Source organism: Lepidochelys kempii, chromosome 1, assembly GCF_965140265.1.
Source record: "Lepidochelys kempii isolate rLepKem1 chromosome 1, rLepKem1.hap2, whole genome shotgun sequence".
Lineage (NCBI taxonomy): Eukaryota > Metazoa > Chordata > Testudines > Cheloniidae > Lepidochelys > Lepidochelys kempii.
This window is the reverse complement of record NC_133256.1, coordinates 326555978-326569423: the sequence shown is the minus strand read 5'-3', so window position 1 is coordinate 326569423 and position 13446 is coordinate 326555978. Positions and strand designations below refer to the sequence as shown.

The 13446-nt window shown below is 37.7% G+C and overlaps 1 protein-coding gene across 2 annotated transcripts in view; it reads right to left on the bottom strand.

Annotated features, from left to right (window-relative positions):
* Positions 1 to 13446, bottom strand: part of RELN (reelin) — a 449490-nt gene that overhangs the window by 124551 nt on the left and 311493 nt on the right. For both annotated transcript variants that reach the window (XM_073328520.1, XM_073328521.1), the window contains exons 20-22: positions 7659 to 7895; positions 2841 to 3033; positions 49 to 161 (exon numbers count right to left, since the gene is read on the bottom strand). In XM_073328520.1, coding sequence (XP_073184621.1) covers positions 49 to 161; positions 2841 to 3033; positions 7659 to 7895 — 543 coding nt within the window. The remainder of the gene's footprint in view (positions 1 to 48; positions 162 to 2840; positions 3034 to 7658; positions 7896 to 13446) is intronic.

Genomic DNA, 13446 nt, shown 5'->3' with positions numbered 1-13446 from the left:
AAAGTAAAGGTTAAGTGAATAATTACATCAAAATATGTAGTCTCTTACCAAGTTTTCTGTGGTAACAAGGCTGTAATTCTCCTCCACTGCATGAATTCACTAGAATGGTAGATACTTGCTGATGTAAACTCCTGACAGCTAGGCATACTTGGAAGGCATTCCTTAAAATAAAACATTTCAATATCAGGTTTAATCTGGAGGCAACATTAGGAACTGAATTCTTTCTGGAAGGTGAATCACATTCAGTGAATCCGGAGGTTGTGTGGTCCAGATGTCAGAGCAAAGAACTGAAAGCCAGAAGGATCCTAGGACGAGCCAAAGGCTTTCTTTGGTAACCTCATAATAGTAACAGTTTAGGATAGAAGAGACCATATGGCCCATTTACAGCAGGTCTGTCTAGCATTATTACCATGTGATGTTTTCTCCTCCATGTGGATGTCTAATTATATTTTTCAATATGTTCACAGACGCCTTTGGTATAATTCTCCAAAAACCCTTTAGTGTCCTTTTGCTGTCCTCCTGTATGTGATTCCTTCACATTCACCGGCAGTTTAGTCTACTAGCCTCCTTTTTACAATGTTATGCACCTCCTTCAACTCACCTCTTTTTATAGTGAAAATAAATGCAAGTTCATTATCTTTTCTGGTTCTTCTGTATCATTCCTGTAGTTGTTGACTACATCAGTGTCCAGTACTCTTGGGTGTGGTTTTGGTGTCACTATTATAGTACAGCACTCAAACAATATCTTCTAAATTGTTTGTTTCCCTTTTTATTTATACAAGTATTCAGTTTCCTCATTCTACTGCTGCTGAAAATTCACCTACTTGGTTTAACTTCCTGCCCATTATCATCTCTCCGAGAACTTTTTACTGTTCGCTGTTTTTCAGCATAACCCCTTTTTCTATTTTTCAGTATTACTCTCACTATTCTGTGCCATATTTCTTAGTAGAAAGAACAGGAAACTGGGAATCAGTACTCCTTGGTTCTTTTCCCAGCTCTGCCTCTGACTTGCTGTGTAATCTTGGCCAACTTAGTCAATGTTGCTGTGCCTCAGTTGATTTATATGTAAAATGGGTATAATACATTTCTACTTTACAAGTACGTCACAGGCTCGAAGACTACTTTATATAAATAACACTCAGATGTTTACTTGTAACTCTGTAGTAGGAGTTAAAACTTGGTTTGTTTTTGGTAATTATATATGTGTTAAAAGCTAAATTAAGAAATAATTAATAATATTTTGTCTTCATTTCATCTGAAGATCCCAATCCTGCAATGAGCTTTGCCCAGGTGCAGGGGTCCACCTACATGGAGCTCATTACAGTGTGGACTCTCAGACTGTGAGTTCTTTAAGGAAGGGACCTGACTTAAATGGAAAGCACCTAGCACATCTTGGGTGCTATATAACAAACAATAGAATCATAACTTGAAAGTACTTTTAGTGACTGAGAATATTTGTACTTAAAGTTTAAAGAAGCTCAATATATATTGTTTTTCAATCATCTTTAGAGAAATAGGAGAATCTAAAATCACACCAGCCATCCATTAAAAATATTAAAATACTGACCAAAAATCTCATAGCTCTGTTATGTGATTTTGAATACTTCTTCTTAAGAAAGAGGTTCCTTCTAGCAATTTTCCAAACATTTTCTCTGATTCATCTCTCATAAAAGGTCTGATAAACACAGTCTGATCATTTAGTGAGAAGCAAACAGAACTTTCAGACATTTTAATTAATTAGTGCTTTGTTTACTGGCTAGATTACCTCCTTGCAGCATACCACAAATAACCTCCACTCTTATCCTTTCATCATGTTAACACTTGGTGATGTGGGAAAAATGATTCAGCTGCAGGCTTTTCCTCTGAACTCAACTCAATTGAGACAGGACAAGGACACTGAAAACTAAAGGGAATTGATCTCTCCTTAAAGAAAAGGACAAACTCCAAACACCTGCCAGTAGGATCTATGTGTAGAGACTATTACAGTTCTTTCCAAGTAGAAGTGACATGAACATCATTTAAGTACAGTATGTATTGCTTTGCTCTGAATACTATTTCAATCAATGAAACATTACTGAAGTGAGAATAATGCACTGTTTAAACCTTAGGCTACTGCCATTTATCTACTCTGCCCCCCAAAATAAAGTATCAAGACACAACATGACACAGAAAAACTTTTATATTACTCATGAAAAGTGCTGGATTGGAGTCCTGGATACTGAAATCCTCCCTGCATAACTGCAGGATCGGTACTGCACAGTACATGCTTCTCTAAAACTCCCTTAAACCTGCCATCTAGGGAGCTCAAGGATAAGATGTTAGTTTACTCTCTTGGCTAGTCAGAGTTTGGTCTCTCTGTTGACATGGACAACAAGGATGCAAATTAAGGACCAATGCAATAATCACACTTTTGTTACAGGAAAAGGATTGAGACATCAATTCACATAGGCAAATAACAAGCCAGAGGTGGTGTTCACTGTTGGTCACTATTACCCTGGGCTTGATTTGAACCAGTGACTTGAGGTAAGAGGCTTCATATATCATTACTAGTCCCCAGAAGGGATGTACTTTGGGTCTACAGAATGACTGAACATGAACGCAGAAAGAATTTATGCAAAACCACATTCTGGCAAATAGCAGCTATATCTTACTACAATAGTAGCATGAGAAAGGTGGGACTCACTATGCTGTAGTGGTCATAAGCATTCCCATTTTTTCCTCTATAAATTAATCCCTTTCTTCCACAATTTTGTATTTCAGACTTCCAGACAATGTTCTTGCAAATGTTATGAAAAGCAGGATGTCACTAAACATAAAAGTTACTAGCCAATCTGCCTTACCTCCTGAACAAGGTGCCAAGTCAGGCCGTGGTTGGTGGAGTACTCCAATTTCACCTGGTTGTCCATGTGAGGAGTAAACTGCTGGCCACAGCCCATCACCAAGTTGAACTGTATCATATATGAAGCTCCAATTTGCATGGACTGTGTTTCCACATAACGCATGCTAGAGGTTAATTTAGAATCTCCTGTAAAACTGAGAGATAAGGTAGAGAATCAGAATTCATTTCTGAAATAGCTCAAAAGGTAACATTCTGAAAGATTGTGGTATTAACTACAGCTTTACATCTGCAAACCTTTCATTCTGCAGACTACCACATAAGAAAGAGACCCAGGCATGGTCTTCACAGACCACTAGTAGACCCCTGACCCCAGTTTGAGAACCACTGAACTATAAGTTATTATGATATTTTTTGTGTTACAGTAGTGTCTGGGAACCCTAATCAAGTTTCAGGTATGCTACAGATAAGCAACAAAGAAGAAAGTCTCTGCTTCAGAGTGCTCACCATGTAGGTAAAGTAATTTCAGATGAATACTGGACAATGAAGATAACAAAACATGAATTTAGTTAAAATGTCTTTCTTACATATATTACTAGTTAGTGCATTTGAATACCATCACCTTGTGACAAAAGCACAGTTACTTTCTCCAATATACATTCCAGAACTAATATCCACAATGCATATTTGTATTGCATATCCTGCATTTATTCTGAGTGAATTAGCGGAGGGTTATATATATATATATATATATATATATAGTTTGGCAAAATTTGAGATCAGTAAAGCAAAGTCACAATAGTTCAATTGAACAAAATAAAGACATTGAAAGTAGTAAGTCTGAGTAAGTATCTGAAGATCCCCTATCCATGTTAGTTGAGAAGTCCTCCTTCCTGAAACTGATGGGTGTATGCACCCCATTCCTGGAATTTAAAATGAAAGCCTCTCCCCCCAACCCAAGTGTGAAACTTGACTGTGTGAACTACTGCAGGATTCGTTGTTAAACCCTTTAAGTTGATCTCTGATCTCAGAGAAAACTTCACCTCTTCGTTAATGCTGGTACATAGACCAGAAAAAATTCTTACAAGAGAATCTTGGTTTATCTAACTCGCAGGTCATTACTAAAATGAAATTCCAAAAGAAGTGTCCTATAGGAAAGGAGGATAGTCTGTGTCTATGATTGTCCAAGCAAAGCTTTTTTTCACTTGGAGGAAGTTGCAATATGGACTCATGGAGTCCTTTATCACCCACAAATTGCCTCCAGCTAAACAACAGTAGCATTAAAGATATGATCTCTACCTCCTTTCCCACTACTTTCCGCTACAATTCTCCAGTGTACCTGTTTCCAGCTGGACTCTACTGCTAGTATAGTTAATGCGTTCTTTGTGTGGGGAAACATGCAGTTGGAATACATTTGAAGATGTTATAGAAAGATAGACTAATGTACCTAGTACAAAAATAAATAGAAAGAGACCTACATGAAGTGTATTTAAAAACACTGTTTTATAAATATTAGTTGTGAACTGATTTCTAGTTATGTATATAATTACAGATGAGCAGGCAGAGAAAAAGCCAATACCCACATGTACCCTCAAAATAATCATTCTACCTGCAAGCACTCTGAACTAATTGGTACTTCTGGGAATTATATCACAACGAATGTCAGCCAATCGTCTTTGTAAATTGTGATAGGATTTGCAGATTTACTACACTTTCAAGGCCAGTACTTCCAGGAATAATAGAAAGCCACATATAACTGAGTGATAAGGCTAAAGTGACCTAGAATATTAACATAACAGCCAGACTCCAAACTCCCATATTGGGCCCAATCTTGCTCCAACTGAAGAAAACAGAAGTGTTAGCATTTTACATCCCCTTGTGTCTGATATACATAGATAATCCCTAACTATATCATCATATTATATTTTAATTATATTTAACTGATGCTTAAAATAAAAGGAATAGTCTCCAATGAAATACAAGCAAAATCTCAATCGTGTATAATGCACTCACATTGTAAGGATTTGTCCAGTCAGTTTTACTTCTTACTGATTGTGAATCTGGCCCATTATGACAATCTCCCTCCCAGCACAGCACAGCCATTTCCTCTCCCTTATGGGCTAAATCATAGTTTCATGATCTGGCCCAATATGATTTATTCATATGCAGCTAGTTTAATTTACACCTATGGGAATATCCCAAAGAAAAGGCTTTAAGTTAAGTTTGATAACTACCTCCAGTTAAACAAACAAAGGTGAATGAATATTAGAGTTCATATTATGCTCTCACTATAATAAAAAAAATATGGGCTTAATCATGCGTGTATATGACCATTCTGCAAAAAAGATGCGTGCAACTTATTTGTTTTTGAAAGTGAAACTCTCTGCACTCAGTGTATTCCTGGATCTCTTCCGTATGTTGAATCTACTTACTATTATAAAATATATGACTCAGATGTCAAACAGGTTATAAACAGCAAATTTAGATTGTTTGTTATATATAATCACAAAAAACCTCAAACAATAAAAGCAAATATTCCTAAAATAAAATTGGGGATTATTGGGGAAACTTTCCCAAAACTGTAAGCAGAAATAGTTCCAGATTTATAGATTCCGAGCCAGAAATGAAAGCCTCACAGACAATTAGAGGCAATCTTCTCTCCACTGAAAATGTGCTTTCGGATGACATGCTGTAAAATGATTTATTTCATATTGACTATAGTTTTTCTAATGAAAAAGCAATTGTCAGAGTATTCTCAGGAGAACACTCTCAGTGCTACAGCAACCCATGCTCATGGAAAGTCATGAGTTAGAAAATGAGAACCAAATGGACTCTCAGCTGGGAAAAGCCAACAATAATTAATTTAACTACCAGCCATTTGTACAGACTTGTTATAAGTTTAAAAATTTCCCTCGAGAGAAACAAGGTCAGTGGAGGGCATAGTTCATATCTTACAATGAGCCTGAAGAATACTTATCCAGCAACAAAATGTTGGTATACCAAAAGCTTTACTTATTTATTTGGTACAAGAAAAGATCAACATTTTTACCACTACAGAAAACTACTGACATGGCTGTAAATAAGACACTGAATTCAGTACTGCAATTTTAAAATTTTGATGTGGTCTTAGAGGAAAATAAAGCAGAACTTTTGCTTTCCCATATAATCTTGAAAAACCACATATGTTATATATGTCTAATGATAAGAGAGGGAGAACAATGTCATTAGAGGGCTTTCATGCTAACTCTTTGATTAAGAACATGCAAACAATTTGAGTCCTGCCACGTTGTTCCATTTTAATGAGCAGTGAATACATTCCTCGTCCTTATTAAAGTAGTTAAAGCTGCTTCTACAGTCTCATTATCACTGCCAGAGCACACTGTGTGTTGTTCCCATAGCCAAGTCAACTCCTTATAGTTTGATAGTTGATCAGAAAGTCAAATCAGATTGCTCAAATGTACTTGTTAAAAAAACTCCTACGGTGCTGTTCTAGGTGTCCTTGGGGATTCTACAATTATTTATATTTCCTTGAGGGTTCTTATAATTACTATGATTGCACTTTTGCAAAGTAAATGTATCTATACCAATTAAAGCCATAGTCGGTTAAAAATGTTGCTCAGACTCAGATGAAACTATGTTGCTTGGGGTTTGATCAAAGCATAGAAATTAAACTACTGTTATCTTACATTGACCTCTGTAGTATATTAAGATACTCCACAACTTTATTTGAACAGATATTAACGATTTACAAAAAGAACATTGTTTAGTACTGCACAAAAATATGTATTATGAAATTAAATTTGAAAGAGTATTTAAAAAACTGTTCAGTAAAATAAAATGATTCTATTCAAGTCACATTGCTATTAATTAGACTTGTTTCACTGGTATATCTAGGCAATACCATACCAGCTAAGATGACAAGATCCTACCAAGCTACTGGATCTGAAAATTACTCAAAGGTGGAAACAACAGCTCAAAAGTAAACTTTAAACTCTTTCATGCCTTCCCCTATGCATTAATCCCTTCCCTGAGCTTGTCTGAAAGGCTGCTACAGTACCTTCTGCTCATTCAAATCCCTCCCTAAGATTAAATTTTGCAATGGTGACTACAAGAAAATTAACCAACTGATAATGGCTGGATAGTATAGGAATGAGTGGGAATCAGTTTATAAAAATCCATATGCTGTTTCTCCTTCCCTGCTCTTCATATGTTTCTAGGTATATCACGTTAAAAAATTCTGGGGGCACCCTTGACAAGAAAGCATGTAGGACTAGCCCTGACTGCAATTCTTATACTAATACTGAGCACAGTATAGACGCCTAGATAAACAGTAATGCCAGACAAAATTACTTGCAACATTGCAGACCTTTTTCCCGTTCCAGAGAATAACTGTAATGTCCATGCAAACAAATGTAGAAATATAACTATTTGTCCTTTACTGGTTATTCTGTATTATGGAGTTAAAGTGATAATAACAGAAGTTTTCAGATGCATTTATATTATCATTTGTAGTTATTTGGGGGTCAACTTTCAACATACTGCGCAGGAAGTGTATTGTATGTGCATAGTTCTCATCAAATGTAAATCTCTGTGTAATGCAGTGTAAAATTTTCTCCTTATTAAGAAAAGATCATTGATTCTATTGTTGTTAGTGATGTGTACATGGGGGATAATTACAATGAAATGATAGTTTCCAGAAAGATTAATACACAGAAATTAATTAGCTCTTACTAGTACAAGGAAAAGAATCACTTTGTATATTATTCACTTATTATATTAAAATTAACTACTTAAATACAACACAAATGATCTACATTCTCACCAAAGGGTCCAGTCATGGCCACAGCATGGTTGAACATTTCCCAAGTAGAATCCCAGAGACTGAGTGACTTCTACTAGATTGGTGAAGTCTAGACTAATGCTATTGAAAAGCACGGAGGTCATGATGATCTCATCGATAGCCCATACATCTTCTCCCTGAGAAGAATGATATGGTTGCCACCATCTGAATTGAATACCAAATTGTCTTGCATCTTCTGGTAGCTCCACAGAAATTATTCTGAAAAACAAATCCAAGTTCTTATTCACACTGTCATTACACATAATAGTTTTGTGGGAATCCAAAATAGTTCATTTTTATTTTAAAGTACACACAGAATCTAAAAATTATGGGTTAAATTCAGCCTGAGGTCTACACTGGTTTCTACAGCTGTAGATGGACTCAAAGGCAGAAAAAGTCAGGGGCAGGGAGTTGGAGTTGGAAAATCAGCCATAACATCTACTCTGCCATGGAACCTTGGACCTGCAAGAGACCCACACATCCCTAACGCCGGATGCAGCAAGTGCAGCTAAGGAGGCCAAAGGTTCCATTGATTCAGCACAGCCCCACAGTAGCTTCTGCCATGCTGCTACTAAGGAGCTCCAGGCAGATTTTAAAGCTTCCCTTCCATGTGATGTGAGAAACCTGGAGGAAGGGCAAGTGAATGCAACAGCTCTTGTTTCCCTAGAACTGAGATTTGAGCTACAACACAATGGCCCTTATTGGTACAGGGATGGGCGATATGTATCTCCCACCATCAGCTTCAATGACTCAATCCCTATGTATTTTGTTTTGATCTGATAAGACATATGTGGTTTGTGCGCTCTACTCTGTAGTGTAGGAATACTTTTAATTTCAAATTTATTTTTATTGCCGCATATAATGAAGTTGTGCATTCACTTAGAAGAACTGACCCTAGCAAATTCTCAGCTCGAGGACCAATCAAGATTAATCTTGTCAAGCAGAGAGATTATGTGTAGTCTTGTGTGGCATACACATTTCTTTTATTGCTGTGTAGAAATTTTATCATAGGCCAGTCCCATGAGCTTACTGTGCTGTGCAAGGTCACTTGATTTGTCATGGCAGCTATGACATCAAACCTGTACTTGACAAACTGTGAAGAAAATTAAGAATAATATCTAATTTCCAGGAGCAATTATTGTATACAGCAGCAGGAAGCATACATTAATTGCCACGGCAATGACACCTTCTTGAAAGTTCCATAAATCACTAGTACCATGCTGCCCACGTACAACATACAAGGTGAGATGTGAAGCAGAATGGCAAAATGGATATTTGTCTCCATCAGTGTACAATTAATTGCTGGCAAAGGGGTTTTCAGTAAATTTATACTGAGGCTCATGTGTTTTCTTTTTTTTAAAGAGGAAATTTAAATACAATAACAAGCCAGATAAAGTGGAAACATCATTTTATACTCTTAGCACTAAATTTTTTCCAGATTTTATGATTATTCAAGGTTTGTGGTATACTCTTTTGTTCTCTGTGATATGTGAAATTGTCTTGTACCTTTAGATATCTTTGCACAAAACCACACAGTTAAAACCACTTGCTAAATTGTTTTTGTGAAGCCTAATTTATGCATTAAAACAGCTGTGCAATGTCACATTTATTTTAAAGAAATAACATGTTAATTGATTAGCAGGAAAAATCAAATGGTGTGACTAAACAAGTGACTTTTGGGAAGAACTGGGAAAGAAATGTAGACCACACAGAGTCAGGATAAACACTTGCAAGAAAAGCTATATTGAGGTTCTAGGCTCATGAGATGGCATCCAGGATCAACAAGCACAAACAGTTTGTGAAAGAGGTATGCTGAAAAAATAGCTCAGTTATAACAAACATGGATGGATATTTAAATAAGACAGCAACATCAACTGGGTTGCTATTACTGAGGGTATGTCTACACTGCGAAATTAGGTCAAATTTATAGAAGTCGTTTTTTTAGAAATCGGTTTTATATATTCGAGTGCGTGTGTCCCCACAGAAAATGCTCTAAGTGCATTAAGTGCATTAACTCGGCAGAGTGCTTCCATAGTACCGAGGCAAGCGTCAACTTCCAGAGCATTGCACTGTGGGTAGCTATCCCACAGTTCCCGCAGTCTCCGCTGCCCATTGGAATTCTGGGTTGAGATCCCAATGCCTGATGGGGCTAAAACATTGTTGTGGGTGGTTCTGGGTACATATCGTCAGGACCCCGTTCCCTCCCTCCCTCCGTGAAAGCAAGGGCAGACAATCGTTTCGCACCTTTTTTCCCGAGTTACCTTTGCAGACGCCATACCACGGCAAGCATGGAGCCCGCTCAGCTCACTGTCACCATATGTCTCCTGGGTGCTGGCAGACACGGTACTGCATTGCTACACAGCAGCAGCAACCCATTGCCTTGTGGCAGCAGATGGTGCAATAGGACTGGTAGCTGTCATCGTCATGTCCGAGGTGCTCCTGGTCGCCTCTGTGAGGTCGATCAGGAGTGCCTGGGCAGACATGGGCGCAGGGACTAAATTTGGAGTGACTTGATCAGGCCATTCTCTTTAGTCCTGCAGTTAGTCCTATTGAACCATCTTATGGTGAGCAGGCAGGTGATACTGATTGCTAGCAGTCCTATTGCATCATCTTCTGCCGAGCAGCCATGAGATGTGGATGGCATGCAGTCCTTCTGCACCGTCTGCTGCCAGCCAAAGATGTAAAAGACAGATGGAGTGTATCAAAACAAGAAATAGACCAGATTTGTTTTGTACTCATTTGCAAACTCCCCCTCCCCCCCGTCTAGGGGACTCATTCCTCTGGGTCACACTGCAGTCACTCACAGAGAAGGTGCAGCGAGGTAAATCTAACCATGTATCAATCAGAGGCCAGACTAACCTCCTTGTTCCAATAAGAACAATAAACTAGGTGCACCATTTCTTATTGGAACCCTCCGTGAAGTCCTGCCTGAAATACTCCTTGATGTAAAGCCACCCCCTTTGTTGATTTTAACTTCCTGTAAGCCAACCCTGTAAGCCGTGTCATCAGTCGCCCCTCCCTGCGTCAGAGCAATGGCAAACAATCATGCATCTGAGTTGAGAGTGCTGTCCAGAGCGGTCACAATGGAGCACTCTGGGATAGCTCCTGGAGGCCAATACCGTCGAATTGTGTCCACAGTACCCCAAATTCGACCCGGCCAGGCCAATTTAAGCGCTAATCCACTTGTCAGGGGTGGAGTAAGAAAATCGATTTTAAGAGCCCTTTAAGTCGAAATAAAGGGCTTCATCGTGTGGACGGGTGCAGGTTTACATCGATTTAACGCTGCTAAATTCGACCTAAAGACCTAGTGTAGACCAGGGCTTAGTGGTCAAGTGATGCTGTAGGATCTTCTCACAGAGTTGTGATAGTGTCTATGGACACTGCAGTCCTTCTGAGAGAGGAAGGTTTTGCTAGGGGATCTGTATAGTGGATTGAAGGACCTATCCACTTCATAGCACTTGAACATGCAGGAAGAATAAAATCTCTCTGTGTGGCCTCTTTGCTAGGACTTGCTCTAACCCCTTATAATAGAACCATGCCAGTTCTGCCCCTTCAATGGCTGAGATAGTATCCTATTCCAAGCCCTGTTTTCAGTTTGTAACTTTTTAAATAAGGGAGGAGAGGCACTAAATGGGTCATACTAAACAAGGAATTAACTTCAGCTCACCTTCCTCTCCTTGGTTTCAAACCAAAGATACATTTTTGAGAAAGTTTGCGAAAAATCTATTCAATCTTGGTAAAGTTAGGGGTTCAGAAAATACATATTTTCTACTTTAAAAACAATGTTCAACCTAAGCAATTATCTCCATTTTACAAATGAGGAAACTGAGGCACAAAGAGATTAAGTGACTTGCACAAGGTCACACAGGAAGTCTGTGGCATGAATAAGACCTGGATCTCCTAACTCTCATGTACATTAACCACAAAAGCAGCCCTTTCCCCACCAAAGAAATCCTTGTCCACAAGGAGTATCAAACCTACAACCTTCAGGGTAGAGTTTTCAAGGCACAGATGGTAGTTAGGAGCTGAACTTCCACTGAAAGCTGAAAGAGCTGTTGAGCACGATACTTTGTTTCTTACAAGCCAATAAAAATGAAGTAAGCTGAAGAGAGATCACACTCATGGGCCACTAAAGAACACTCTGCTCAGCACACAACATGAAGCACTGAGCAGCTGCCTGCATGAAGTAGGACTTTCTTAGAACCCTGGACACATTTCTGTTTTAGTGGCTGACTCTGATGCTATTTAATTCCTTCTGCATCTCTTCAACTCACATAAGTAGTTGCTATTCCTAGCTGGCAGTAACTGAAAATCCTAAAAGTGGTAACTACACTCATTACTAATATATTGATGATAATGAAAAACTTAACTAATTACTTGTCTGTGAAAATAAACTACTCACCCCCTGATAGGGGGCAAATAGAACATTGAAAGGCTATGGAGTGCATATGTTAACAGGCAGAACCCTAGTGTATTTACATTTACAACAGCTTCTCTTGTTTGACTTTGATTTGCAAGAGATAGATAAAAAAGGAGGGGAATTCTTGCTGATGACTTTTCCACTGCAGAGAAGAAAAGTGTTCTTAGTACCATTACCACACACCATCAGATTTTTTTAAAACTAGCAGAGAGACCTTTGCTCTGATCTCGTTCTTTCAAGCTATGCGCATACCTAATATTGAAAAACCACCGCTGTTCTTCTGAGAAGAAAAATGTTGCTGTCAGATAGCAGTAGATTACATGCACTTTCCAGCAGAACATTAAATATGTAATTTTTTCATATGACTGAAGGTTAATTAAATTTCTGGATACAGATTGACGGCCAAACTTTACAGCAGTCCATCTGTTACCCAAAAGTAGATATTTTTAGACAACTTAACATACAGAGGTGAAGCTTTTTTCATGTTCTTAATCATAATAATTGTCAGTATTACCTTCAGGTTTGCATGTCTGTTCATTTGTTCCATCTTCCCATAAATAGTAAAACTTGGGAAAACCTTTATAACATGCATGTTTTGATCATATATTGGGTATATGTTGAGCTTAGTCCTTAGTGCCGCTAGAACAACAGAAACTAAACTGCTTATACTGATGATCAAATAGATAAGAGGTTGACAGCACCAATGTAAATTACTACATTTATATATGAAACTTGATTAAAATCAGTTACTGGGATGTGCGTTGCCCATTTTATTGTAAAAAATTAATAACATTGTATATTAAAAACCTTGAGGAAATATAAATCCTACACTTGTAATTTTGGATCTAAAAATTAGAAACAGCACCATATAAAACATATATGTGACCGTAATAAATGAAGCAAAAGAAAATTTTGAAGGAGGATTATTAGTATTAGAGTTTATACAACCACTCTCTAGGAAATATTTAAAACTTTAGAAATTAAAGCCAGATAAAGAAGATCCGATCAAAGACAGTAATTGCCCTCATTTTATGGGGTATACTATGTATTACTCCAAATAAATATTTTTAATGTTACAGAATTGTTTCCATTGTAATGTTCTTAATCATCTTTTCTATTGTCTAGTTATTACATTAGTGGGAAGAGTGAATCAAATCTTTCCTTGATATAGGTTCATCTGTGTTTGATAAATGTACATTTTAATTACAATTTAACAATAGTCAGCAACTAGGGAAAAACATATAGATGTGTAAGAACCCAAAGCAGCAATTTTTATTTAGTGCTTAGCTAGGATGCAGGGTGTAAAGGCACAAAAGTTCCTGATTCTGAAAAGCACTCAGGCATGTGCCT